The sequence below is a fragment of the Coturnix japonica genome, chromosome 2, assembly GCF_054131305.1.
Source record: "Coturnix japonica strain WE chromosome 2, WE-NBRP24, whole genome shotgun sequence".
In the NCBI taxonomy this organism is placed as follows: Eukaryota; Metazoa; Chordata; class Aves; order Galliformes; family Phasianidae; genus Coturnix; species Coturnix japonica.
Genome location: NC_140664.1, coordinates 72,441,706 through 72,455,880, shown reverse-complemented (window position 1 = coordinate 72,455,880; position 14,175 = coordinate 72,441,706). Strand labels below are relative to the sequence as shown.

At 42.3% G+C, this 14,175-nt stretch overlaps 1 protein-coding gene across 14 annotated transcripts in view; it reads left to right on the top strand.

Annotated features, from left to right (window-relative positions):
* Positions 1-14,175, top strand: part of PHACTR1 (phosphatase and actin regulator 1) — a 259,502-nt gene that overhangs the window by 8,622 nt on the left and 236,705 nt on the right. For all 14 annotated transcript variants that reach the window (XM_085540213.1, XM_085540209.1, XM_085540207.1 and 11 more), the window contains exons 3-4: positions 4,232-4,378; positions 5,238-5,384. In XM_085540213.1, coding sequence (XP_085396339.1) covers positions 4,232-4,378; positions 5,238-5,384 — 294 coding nt within the window. The remainder of the gene's footprint in view (positions 1-4,231; positions 4,379-5,237; positions 5,385-14,175) is intronic.

The following is a 14,175-nucleotide window of genomic DNA, read 5'->3' as shown; positions in this document are numbered from 1 at the left end:
TGTTTGCAACTGTGTATCTAAGTACTTTCAGGTTATCAGCATCCATCAAACTGATGTCAAAGACCTCATTAGCTTTGTTTTAGAGAGATGCAGCAATCCATATGTATGTACTTCTGTGTTTATCTAAGAGACATGAACCTATACATCATTCTTCATAGATAACAAACAAGTCATGTTCTCTCCAGTGCTTGCGCACACATTCTACTGTTTCCCTCTCCTGTCAGCCATACCCCATTTCACATCTCTAACACTTCAGAAGTTGTTCTTCACTGTTTGAATTTAAAACAAATCAGAAGTGAAGTGGCACTAAATCAGTCCACAAGATTGTCTGGTAAACATTCTTTTGGATCCATTGTTTGACTGTCTTTAAAGAAGAATTTTCACAATCTTGTATTTTTTTCTAGCAAAGATGTGATATCATATTCCAGATGCATCAAAACCTACCTGAACTAATGATTTTAAAGCTGATACCCAGCCAAAACCACATGTCTTTCTGCATCATCTACACATGATACTGTGGTGAGCCCTTTCCACAACAGCATGAAGGAGAGAAACCAAAAGAGGAGAGGGTGCTGGGCAGAATATAGGAAATGAAATAAGATGCTCATACCCTTATCTAATGAAAATAACTAGCAAGAAAGATTCCTACTTTGTTAGCAACAGCAGCACTGCAATTGAAATGATTTCAAAGGTATTCTACACGTGTTCAGAATTTGACCTAAAAAAATGATTTTTTTCCTCCAAAACATCTTAAGGATTGCTGCCGTAAAAACAAAATTCCTTTACATTTACTTCCATGTCATCTGTGATTATACACATCCAAAACATTGCCTTTTCCATTTCGGTCTAGACAGCTCCAGCAGAAACGTTTTAGCACTTCACTTGTAGTGGGCTCAAAATCAAGGGTTTCATTTGCAATTCAAAGGTAAGAATTGGTGATGCAAATTAGACTTTGTAGATATAGGCACTATTAAAACAAGAATGACCAGGGTATGAGTCACCAATAAGATACTCTAACATTTCAGTAGAAGTTAATTGGCAAAAGTGGATGGGAAAATCTAGATTAATATTTCACATTTTCTTTGACTCATTTTAAGAGAATGATTTCAGCGTCGAAAGCTTTTCTAAAGAAGTGAGTCTTAAAAACATCAATTATTATAGCTCCTCGAGACATAAAACTAGAGTTTGGGCAATATATATATATATATATACTAATACTGATATTTATATTTACATTAAAGTAAATGAAAATTTATTTTCATGGGGAAAAAACGGAAACCACAAAGAAATCTTTGCAAACCATCCCTCGTGTTTTCAGTGACTTCAAACAGTTTTCCAAAATAGGGCCTCCTTTCAATGTAACTACACAAGTTGAAATTACATGTTTCAAATGCCTCTGAACTTGCACTATAATCCTTCACACAGTTCTTGTTCCCTTCTCCTTATCATGTACTTGTGTCACATTTCAATAACACGCAATATTGTCAAAAAATGAATATGAGATTATATACAATCAATTCCAACATGTCATTACATATGTTACTCAATTTCTTAAGTGTTTTTCTTCCGTAAGTAACCATTTTTCTTCTCTTTTTAATGAATATCAGACACGATGTTGGCAAAATGCGCTGATGCCTGACATATCAGGAACAATGCAAGCAGAACAAAAGAGTTTAGCCCAAATGACTCATCTGTGTTCTGTGTCAAGGTAGAATTGTTTTAAAGGAGCTTTTGGATGCTGGTCTCAAATCCATTTGCAGTGTAAAATGGCTCCTTAACGGTTATCACAATGCCATTCCTGTACTCCAAGACCTTCACCTTGGGAGGTGGTTGAATCGCCATCCCTGGATGTGTTTAAGAGCCATTTGGATGTGGTGCTCAGGGATATGATTTAGCAGAGGGGTGTTAGAGTTAAGGTACTATGGTTAGGCTGCGGTTGGACTTGATGATCTTCAAGGTCTTTCCCAACCTGGATAATTCTATGATTCAAGGGGATAGCTCCTAATTTTCCTTTAAGGTGATACCTAAAAATGCGTAGCAGACATAGAGCTCATTTGTGGAGAGTACCTGAAGCTAGAGACACTGGCTGATTGTTGGTGATGGACACGTGGCCACATGGGAGAAATGCTGGCAGCTTTACCAAAAAATACATGGCATGTCACTTCTGTAATATGGAATGCAATGAATTACAGTAAGGAAAAGAGCATGCACAGCTGTACCCATGACATGCATACATATTCAGTGCCACTGAAAGGATATTTGAATGTGTTCAACCATACCTCCTACTTCTATGGTTGGGTAAGAATCAATCTTAGGCTTTTGTTGCAAAAATATTTACTCCATATTAACTCCCTCTAAAATGCTCCTATGCTTATTTAAAATTTCAAGTCATTCTTGAAAACTCCTGCTGGTAATAGGCATAAAGGGGAAATAACAGGGGCATAAGCATGGTTGTTAAAATAATACCTATTGATTAATCCAGGAAACATTTTCCTGTATCCACCTACCTCCAATCAAAATGAATATGTGCTAGACCCCAATATTTTGACCCCCCAAATAAAAATGACTTATAAATGACTACAGGAAAGTCCACACTTTTCTTCTTTTGACAAGAAATGTGTGTGTGTAATTTAGTATTTGTTGGATTTTTTTCTTCCAAATAGTCTCCTGTGCTGTCATCCATTCACCCCTGAAATGCATGGATGCCGTTTCTCTGACTTTAACTATAGCTGAAACATGCCAGGTTTAAATGACTATTTTTACACGGTTCTTTTATGAGATGGTTTTTACAATCCTGACTTCATAAACTGATAAATCTTCCTTACGTGTAAACTTGATGATGCCACAGACAAAATTCTCCCTTGCGGAAATTATCCATTCTCTTTTATCTTCATTACTGTACATCCCTGTTACAACTGAATAATAGTTTACAGTCTAGTAGCAGAGTTTACTTTAGCTTCATCTAAATAGCTGGCCCCATTAAATCAATTTCAACTCTTGCCCTTTGCTTTTACTTCAGACTCAAATGTTGGGTTAGAATAGATCAAAAACTTGAAAGGAATCTATTTAAAACCAAAAAAGAACCCAACAAGTTAGAGCAGAAATAACTACTACACCCAGCAGCACAGATTTGCATGTTTGGTAAACTTCGTAACTCTGCAAATTGGAAAATACAGCATGACAGCTTTTGTTAAATCATATTAATTACGTGCTATCATTCCTAGCACCTAAGTCAGCTTTTAGGCATCAGAAGGCTTCTAATTGACAGGTATTATTTGGAACTCTAAAAAGGAATTTGGAAAAAAAAATAAAGAAAGAAAGAATCACAGTTACCAGGCTGCAGAGTTTGCACTTAGTCACCATGCTCTCCAACTCCAGCAGGAAAATAGAGCTCATTATTAGCTCATTATTAGTGTGGTAGCTTACAAAAGCCCTGAGATGTGGGCTTGATAAAGGTGATTCTTGCCCAAACAGCAAGAAATATCCAGGCTTTAAGCCAGGGATGGGCACAGTCATATGCCAGGTATGATTTGAGAGCATTCATGTGTGCATGGTAGACCAGAATCAAACCCAGCCCTCTGAAGCCCACCTTGAAGTCATAATAAAAGGGTAGCATTTGAGGGTGTGAAACTCTCAAGTCCTTGATATTATTTTTTTCACCTTCTTATTGAAGCGAGTCCCACACTAACATTAATAGCCCCACATGAAAGGCAAGGAAGGGGTTTCAAGCAGAAATTCTCTTTCCAGCTCTGTATGAGGTAAAGGGAAAAACAACATACTGGCAAAGTACTTGTGCATGGCACTCACGCTTCCAGTGATCAGACAGATCCAATCTAGCATTTGTGATAACCTCTATCTACTCACAGAGCCGAGGTGGATATATTTGTAGTGGCCCTTCTGTCTGTGATTTGTAATTTATAGGCATGGCACCGAATGCGCTCAACAGACACTCATAATTACATTTTACATAAAAAACACCCCACCTACATTAAAGGGACATTATCAAGGCCATAAGGTCAAGTGCCGAATACTTCTGCAATGCCAGAACAAAGGTTGCCTCTGCAACACTCATTCAGCTTTCTAATCCATGTGTATTATGGTTCAATTTGGAATTGTATGATGAGACAGTAAGTTTTTTTACTATCCTACCACTTGCTTCATCAGTTTTTTTTCCTCTCCTCCCCTTTCATCCCCATTTCCATTTCTCCTGCTATTCTCCATTTCTTATCAGCTCGTCGGGCAACTCTGCTCACTGTGCCCACACTGATGTCAGCATCCTCTGAGGAAGACATAGACCGCAGACCCATCAGAAGACTCCGGTCTAAGAGTGACACCCCGTACTTAGAAGAAGCCAGAATTTGCTTCAATCTCGACACAGGTGAGAGGACCCCTTCCCCAGAGGGCAAGGTACTCCCTTGCTCACCAGTTGCATGGTGGTTCACCAGAGATCCTGCGATGTCCTGCATGCACCTATGCACTTATGAATATGGATTCTTTTAAGAATCCTATTGCAAGTGCTGACCAACGCTTTCACCTGTGTTTGCTGGGGTAAGGCAGTAACATCAGAGCAAACTGAATAGATATATTTACACCTTATCCACTGCAATCACAAGGAAACCTAAAAGCTCTTGTAAACTTTCACACCTGCTGGTGGGACACTGAGTGCTTTGGTGCTGAGGCTGACCAGAACAAAAGATTCTGAGACCGTGACAAATTAGTGACCTTAAGTGACCACGTTCTTGTTAAGCAATCCGTATCTTTCAAACACTAGCCAACGCAAGGTGTACACAAGCCCCAGGCTGTATGAGGTGGCCACGGGCTCCTCGGGTTGGCCCTTCTAAACGCGTGGACAAGGGGTTTATCTCATCCCCATCCCCATCCCGGCTCGGGGCAGGCCGCAGCCCCGCTGTGGGGGTACCTGGAGGGGGGCATCTCGTCCAGGCGCTGTACTCTGTGGGGACACCTCGGCCGTGCCCTATGCCGGGCGGGTGCCGGGCGAGGCGGGCCGGCCCCGGGGCGGGAGGGGCAGCGGGCAGGGCCGCCGCTCCCGTCCGCGGATCCTTGACGGGTTTTCCCTTTCTCCCTCCCTCCGCTCCTTTCTCCCTTTCCCTCTCTCCCTTCCCCGTCCTCGCCTCCCCTCCCCCCCCCGCCTCCTTCCCTCCGTCCCTCCCGCCCGCCCCCGCCGCCCCCCTCCTCGCCCGGCCGCCCCGCGCCGTTCCGCCGCTCGCCCTCGCCAGCTCGCCGGGCCACGCTGCTCACCGTGCCCACATTAATGGCGGCATCTTCCGAGGAGGACATCGACCGCAGACCCATCCGCCGCGTCCGCTCCAAAAGCGACACTCCGTACCTCGCCGAGGCCCGCATCTCCTTCAACCTCGAGGCAGGTGAGAGACGGCCCGCTGCGGGGTGGGGACGGGGAGCGGGTCCCGCCTTGCTCCCCGGGGCCGCTGTCGGGCCCTGCTTCGCACCTTCGGGGCCCGCCGGCTGCAGCCCGGCTTCCCCCGGCCCCCCAGGGCCTGTTCTTGGCCCCCAGCCTTCTGCCCGTCCCACCTGCCCATCGCCTCCCACCCGGCCTTGCTGTGTGCTCGTGGTGGGGCTGGCCCTGCAGAGTGCTGGGACACCCGCACCCGCCTTGCCCACCTGGTCTCTGGAGATCTGCCATTGTCTTGCTGTTGCCTTTCGTGGTTCTCAAGTTGTGTGCACTCCACTGCTTGCTGCTCTACCTCTGGCTCCCCAAACTCGCTTCCTTCTTCTCTCTTCCTTCTTCCCGCTTACCTACTCATTGGCTTCAGGACTAGCCACCCTGCCCGGCTTCTTGCTCCTCTACATCTGCCCCTTCCTTGTAGCCACCTTAGAGCACCTTGGGTTTCAGCTGTCCCACCAGCTCATACCGCACATGGTGTTTGTCCTAAGTGCTAGGCCTGCTGTTTCCCTCCTCTGACCTTTCCATCCCTTATGGGCTGTGTCAACTGTAAACTACACCCAAGCTGATTTGTTCTCCAACACAAAGGAAAAGAAAGTACTTTCTGTTGGCTTTCTGTACCACATTGAACTTCCCCTATTTGTCAGGGTGTGAGGGAGGATTGATAGTTGGGAAGCCCTCCTGCAGCCTTGTGTCCCAGCAGCAGATGGAACAGCCTCCCTGTGCAGTGTGCTTTGGTGCAGCTCCCTCTTTCAGCTAAGCCTGTCAGCTCCTTAAGAGGGGCAAAGAGCCACCATGGTGTTGCTTCTTGCCATGCTGCAGGCTCTCTGTGCCTCCTCCCCCTTTCAGCTGGCTGAAAGTTGGAGATGACAGAAAAGAGATGCGTTTCCTCCTCTGTTGGGTGATGGAGGGGATTCCCCTCCCCCTCCTGTCATCCTTGCTGTAATTACACCCTTGGTAATGGGTAATGTGTGGTTTGGTTGTACCATTGGTAGAACAGTTGGCTGCGTTGTGCAGCGGGTCATTATTTCACTCTGATCGTGACTCCTTAAAGACACACCGAGCTGTGGTGAGTTGGTGACTGCAATACAGTGTCAGAAACCAGGTCTTAGGTCTAGGGAGCGAGGAGTGAAAACACAAAGGGCAGTGCTGTGTGTAAGTTGTAAATCATGCGAGGCTGCATGTGGTTGTTGGACTGCTGAAATACTCCTGTGTTGGCTTGCGCTGTCACAGGTAATAATACTATGTCACGTAGTTATAAATAGATAAACCAGTTAAGAGCAAGACTCCTTCAGGTCACCGGGTGCCTCACATCTCTATGCTGAGCCAGGCGTGCTGTCTTTACTACAAGTCCCCAAGGGCTCTCGAGTCCCGAGGTGCCTCTTTTCTGCAATCCACTAGAAAATGTGATGATTACATTTAGCTCCTTTCTGTTCCTCCACTTTCCTCGCTTGAATTTACGTCTTTACTTGGAGAGGTGGGATTCCTTTAAAAGAAACGATTAAAAGTAGCGTCGGTTGATCAAGGAACATAAATGAAAAGTGTGTGAAGCAGTGCAAGGCGCGTGTTTTCATTAATCCATCTGGCAGCGAGTAGTTTGGAGCTTCAAAAAGAGAAATAAAGATTGCTTAGCAACCAGCATGGAGTGAGTGAGCCAAAGTAAGCAAAACGTGCCAGCGGTGCCCACTTCATTTCTCAGCTTTTGGATTTACTCCCCTGGTTCTGCAGAAAGCACAAGCCGTGCACCTTGATTGCAAGTGTTCTGTATGACAAGGGAACAGCTGCTGGGCATCTTGTTGAGCCACTATAGCCTGATCTTGCCGCACGATGTAGCTTTGGAGCCTTATATTTCGTAGCGTGTCCTGCAGGTCTCTCTGGGTGCTTTGCGGCTGCAGGCGAAGCACGTGTCCTGGAGCTGTCCATCGCTCGCGGTGCTGAAACGGCTCCGCTGCGGGGAGGCGGCAGTGCTCGCCGTTGTCCGGCTCTCTTGTGGGTTACCTGGCGGTGCACACCCAGTGTATGTGTGCTCCCATGCCTGTGCAGGGGAAGAGAGTGGAAAAGAAGCGATGCTTTGTTCTCTGTCTGAGCGAAAGTAAGGTGACATGAGGGGCACAGGAAATAGCCTCTGCTTTATGTGCTGATCACTTATTTTCCATGTAATGCATTCCGCATCTATGGCTGCTGCTCAACCACTTCTTACAGAGGTATTTTTTTTTCCTACAGCTACTACACATCAGGTTGCCTTGCCCAATCATTGTCTTCTTCCAGGACATAGCCAGGGCTGGGATGCAGCATGCAGCTGCTTTGCTGTACTGGAACTTAAAATCCCCATTTATTAATGAAACATAAGCAGAATAAGCAAATACTACCCTTCTCCATTCCTAATTACAACCACTGGTTAAGAACTAGCAGGTTTTTATCTACTTCTGCTGTAAGTTATAATTATACCATTACTGTTGTTATCTATATTGTTGAACAACTGAGAGATTGCACACAGAGTCAATTTGGGGAAAGCATAGATTTGGTCGGCACTGTAAAAAAAAGTGATTAGCAATGCAAATTTTGTCTGCCCTTCTCTTCAGAACATATTTACAGTTTTGCTTTGATTGTCCAAAACATCCTGGCTTATTTTGCTTGTTTCTAAATATTGCTCAATTAACTCACAGTTATCACCTAGCATGAGTTAAAGAAGCTGTTCAATTATTTGTCCCCAGTACATATTTTTGCTGGTCTTCCCAATCTGTTTAAAATACAAAGCTGTTTTCCAAACTCAGGGTTATTTTCCTTACTACTATACATATGCAAATCCTATTAATCTGAGTTATGTGCTCATATCAAGAGGATAATGCTTCCCAAAGGATTTAGATTACTTCTTCTGCCAAAATTAATGTGGCTGCATAACATAATAAAAATACAGACAGATACAAATTCTTTTTCCATATTTGATAGTGGATCAGTCCATGTACAAAAATGACTTTTTTAATTTTCTGGAAGACTTCCTCCATTGCCTCACTATAGGAATGTGAAATGTTCTCTTGCTTTTGAGTAGCCATCTTTTGTTTTCTTTATTTTGTTTAACAGTCTGGCAGAGCTCAATCTCTTAATGTGCAGCTTTGGCTTTTATTCCATATCTTCCTAACATCTGTGTTCAATTTTTATTTCTAACCTTCTTAGTCAGGCACCTATAAGCTAATCCCACATTGCTTCAGAAAACTGGAGCCTCCATCTGTGACAACTGTTCAGTAGCATCATCTCTCTGCTGGGACTGTTCCATCTGAGAAGCTAATGTGTTTTTAGAGGCTTTGACCCATTTCTATTTCTCTTGTTGCTAAATATTCTAGGTTTACAGTGGCAGTGCATGGTAGGTAACTTTCAAGTTTTATAAATTAGCAGAGATAGTGACTGATAAGGAAATAGACTACTTACAACTCTCACTAAATGATCTAATACATGTGTTTTTCTTCTGCTGTCCCCTTCATATCTTATCTGTGGATTGCAGGGGATAGTTCTACCTTGAGCTGATCTGACCAAGTTTTCTTCTGTATAAAGGCAGATACTTATTTCCTAGCTGAAAAATAAGGATTTGTACTGCAATCCATTGCAGTGTTGATTTTTAGAGACAGATTTCTTGTTAAGGGAGCAGGAAGTCATCTATACCTTAGCTGTCTTCCAAAGATGATTCAGGAAGGTCACCAAGTGTCAGTCTTTGCTTAAACAAGATCGGTTGTTTACTTAGAATTTAACTGGGAATGTAAACTTGGGGAGGAAGAAAGCCTGTGCCTTGGTGATGGTATAAGGGAAGAAAGACTGCAGTAGCTGTACAAGGAATCAGCCAGGAGGGAACAGTCCTTAAGAAAGAATATATTTAGTCTTTGTGCTGTACAACAAGGGGAGGGGAGCTCTTGAATTTTAACGTCTCCCCACCTTGGACTGAAAAGCATGGGCCAGTGATGCAACTGAATGGAAACCCATGGTCAGAGGGGATGCAGGGGGTTGGGATTTGCACTGTGGGGCAGGGGGTAAGGTACTAAAAGAACAGACTAGTGGAGGTCTTGCAGTCAGCACTAGCTCTAGAGCCCACTGGCTCAGTCCATCCTGAGGCACAGCACACATTTCAGGTGCACTGAAGTCTCTCAGAGATCTCACCCAATTGTCTGGATCCTCAAGTGATCTCAGTTGATTATAGATTTCAGCCAGGAATTTGAACCAGACTGTAGAAATAAATCTCTCTGCTTCCCTTCAGTGATAAAAACTCAGTTTCGTCTCTTTGTATGGAGTCACGTGTTCTTCTGGAATGTGTTCTGAGAAAGCAAAGCTGAGAGGGAAGGGACTGAGTGGCTCTGGACAGTTTTGCCATGTGCATCTAGAAAGGCAAGTCAGCTCAATGATGTTTAAAGCAATGACAATTAACTCATTTTGGGGGAAAAAAAACACCAAACAACCCCCATCAGCCTGTGTTAGTGCTGGTGCAAGGAGAATTAATTCACAGGGTGTGAAGGGGGAGAAGGATCCTGGAAAAACAGCTGAATGGCTAAGGCAAATGTTAGCGAGCTGGGAAATGTGCATAGTTGTTTGTTTCCGCGATGCATGGCTGGTGTGAGAGAGCCTGAACACAACCTGAGAGAGTAGCTGTGGGTTTCTTAGATACCCTCTGGCTATCAGTTGACTCTGTAATTACAACTATACACTTGTATTATTCCAACTATACAGTTTCATACACAAGAACTTTCCTGGTTTGAGCTGGGCACAAAGTTCAAATCAAAAGTTTCTTTCATTTTTACTGTCCCAACACCTTTGGGAGTCTTTTTGGGCCACAGTGCTTCTTGCAGCCTTTGTGGTAGGCTGTCTCACTGTTATTATTTGTATTGCTGGATTCATTTCATCATATAGCTTTAAAGCTGTACTGAATACTTTTAAGAGGGTAAAATGCTGCACCATTTTCCTTTCTAATAGAATGATATTGTCACGTATCTTAGCCTCATATGTTGATTTGCCTATAATACAGTACATTTTTCTTCAGTGAGCAAGGAGCAGGTTGTATTTTATTACTGTGTAAATCAAGAAAGAATATTTGTAGAGCTCACTGAGATGGGTAAAGTCAAAGAATGTGAAAACAAAATAAAATGACTTAGCTGGATTTTCTACAGGAATCTCCATGCTATATATATATATATATTTCTCCTAAGACTCATCGTTTTATTTAAAGATTGGTTTCTCAGTTTGCCTCTGGTCATCCTTACGCGTGATTTAGTACACTAACACAGCTGTCTCTGTAGTCATGTTAAATGTTTTTTGAGTTGTATTTCTTTTGTTTCTGTTTATCCAGTGAATGTTTGCGTCTACCTATAATAAAGTATTCTGTGTGGTTTTGTGATTGGAATGGCTTGTAGTTAGGCTACTTTGAATTTATGGGGTTAACATGTTAGAAACTGTACCTAAGGGGTAATCTGAAGCACATATTTGTATTTCTTAAAATACTTCCAAATTCTGGTGGGCTTATGATTTCCAATAGGTAAGACTGGGCTCAGGAGAATAGGGAAGGAATATGCAGTAGTAGGCTTTGTAATGTGTGCGGGATGTTTTATTTCTTGCTGTAGAAAGATTAGTAAAAATGCATACTTGGAAAAATTCCACCTTCTTTCTCTGTTCTAATCACTCCCTCAGATTATTGTCATGGAGATTCTCTTGTACTTATTGAGCTGTTTCTCTGATTTTTGACAAAACATTTCTAAATACCTGTATGAAAGGGTTTGAACAACTAGTCTCTTCTGTAATCAGGCTTTGGGTTGCCAAAATTCACATCTGCGCTTTGATTGAATTATGACCATTAGCCTCCAAGCTGCTCATGTTGCAGCACAACTAGAGACCCAATCTGTACCCATCCCTTGTTTTGCCAAACCCAGGAAAGAGTGCACACCAGTGAAAGCAAGCCTTTAAAACACACTCCACACATCGTACAACAAGAATAAGCCATTTGAGACAGATGTCCCTTTCCAGGACTAAGTAAAGTTGCTAAGTTGCCTTAGGATCAATGATGTATGTGTCAGGCAAATGTTCCATTATGAGAGGAAAGGTCATAACTACAGTTGAGATACACAGATCTGAGGCATTTTACAACTGTTTACATTAAATATGATTGTGATGCTGCTGTTGTGCATTATTGGTAACCCAGTTCTTCTTGTAAATCTATGTAATGGAATTCACTGGAGTAAGATGTTCTTTTTATATTGGCCTTCTGCTTGATAAGGTTGTTGTGTTAATATAACCTGGTTTGTTCCTGCAAGATGAGAGACTGCAAAATCTTTAATTTCTTTTCTCATTTCATCAGGAATTGTAGTTTTCGTAGTGAAACTGGGACTGTAAGAAAAACACGTTTTCTAAAACTTTAGATATAATTGTCAGAACCAGCAATCCTAACTCTGAAATATTAGCATTAAAATCGAGTGAAAAGAAAAGGCCTAATTGCCAGTAACAGGTATAATTAGCTCTAATGCTTAATTACTCTGAGTCAACTAATTGGTTTCATTGGGACTACTGACAGTAATACTCACAGCTAGACGTGTAAGTAATAATGCCATCAGAATAGGTGTTAAAGTTTGTAAGATCTTGCTGTATGACAGAACTCATTGGTGCAGAAAGAACGTTCTGAACTGCTTTCAGATAATCCAGAGTTTCAGTGCTGATGAAATCTTATGTTATTAACAGTTGCTTCTTGTGCTTCTGACCGTGGTATCATTGTGGAATGTTGTACTTGTCTACATTTGTTCTTGCTGTTGAACAGTCAGAATGGTGCGTCTCCTAAGGTGTAAAAAGTGTCAATTACAACATTTTGGTTATGTGTTTGTCTTACATGGTAATAAAACTGGTTAATAAGGCCATCTAAAATGTTTCTCTTCATTCAGAATGCTTTTAAGTTAGAATTTTTTGCAGTTCACCATTTATAACCCTGCAATTCTATTGATTTCTGTTTGGAGTGCTTCAGTAGTCTTATTTTATATTGATATGCTAAGGCCCTACGTTGCTGCTTTTCCTAGGTTTTGTTAGGAAACTGCTGTTACTGAATATTTAAAAGAAGGTAATTATTGTCATTACTGCAGGCTTTGTAAAAGGGCATCATAAGAATTTTCATTCCTTGATACTTAAATTTAACCTGCAAGAAACAAAATGAAGGTGATGCCCAAAGACAAATTGTATTGAGTAGCAAATTCAATGAGAAAATAGGGAAGCAAAATTGAAAGATATCCGGAGTGTTTCTTCAGCACTCCAGACTGTCTGTGGTTTCACGCTGGTTATGAAGTACATAAGGTATGGGAAGTATCTGACAAGTGTTTTCATGTTGATATACCGTATGGACATATGCCATTTTAACTATGATGGGTAATGACTGCAGCACATGTTTCAGCTAACCAGAGCATCTATGCATAATTTATAGCACAGTATGATTTTTATGATTAGTGCTAACAGTACTTGGACAGACAGATATCTGGTTAATAGTTTATAAGCAAATTAAATACTTGATATATTATTAAAGTGGAAGAGAAATTTTCATCAAGGCTTAATCTAATTCATTGCAATAGTGCTGGAAATAGCTAGTGCCTGTTGCAAGCTTCACGCCCCACACTGAGCAGGATCTGTTTCAGCGTGACTCTTGACTGCCTGTATGTCCTTTCTCTTGTGTGGAGAGAAAAAAAAGCTGTGTTAGGAGTGGTAAGGAACACACTGATGGACATGAGAACAGCTTTCCACATGCTCTGGCTCGGGTTTGAGAGTATGTGAGTGTGAAGGCTTTGCTGCATGCTCTGTGCTCCACTGACCCATTGTGAAGAAGTCCCATGTAATGCCCTCAGCTTCTGTGTCCTCTACTTCTCTGCCATCTTCTCATTTGTGTGTGTTTTAGGGATACATGGGCTGGTAGTCTGCAGTTTCTTGAAGGCTGGCTGAGTTGAGTTGTAAGTTGCCATATATGCATTGGGAACTTAGGGCTTTAAATGGTCACTCTGTGTTCTTAGGATATCTGATAAAGAGCCTGAAGTTGCGCCAACATAAGTTTAGGTTGGATGTTAGGAAACACTTCTTTACAGGAAGAGTCACTAAGTACTGGAATAGCCTCCCCAGGGAGGTGGTTGAGTCGCCACCCCTGGATGTGTTTAAGAGCCATTTGGATGTGGCACTCAGAGATATGATTTAGCAGAGGGTTGTTAGAGTTAGGGTACTATGGTTAGGCTGCAGTTGGACTTGATGATCTTCAAGGTCTTTTCCAACCTAGGTGATTCTATGATCTACAAGGTGCTTCCTTGATCCCAGGCAAGCCAGTAATTCCTTAAAGCAATAGTTCCCACACTCTGCTTTGTGAGTGCTTTTTGGTTCATTGTAGGCGAAATATTGACATGAAGAGCTACAAATAAACTGAATTAAGCTGCTAGTAAGTATGCGCTGATTAAAGAAATTTGGCATGTTCAGGCATTTGTGAACAATTTAATTTGTCTTATCACTGTCCCATCAGCACCTTTTTCTTATGGCTTATGCTACAAGTAAAGGCTCTTTGTAGATCACTATAGTGATTAGCTTTTCAAAGAGCCTTTGTAGTTTGTTTCAGAGTTACCACAATTGTGTAGAAGGTTGGAAGAGCTAAAATTCAGTGGAACGTGATCGACCTTCTAATTTTCTCTATGTGGAAGCACAGCAGAATCTTGGAACATTTCAAAAATAACGACAACCAAAACAGAAATGGCTTTAACTAATAACCTGCAAAG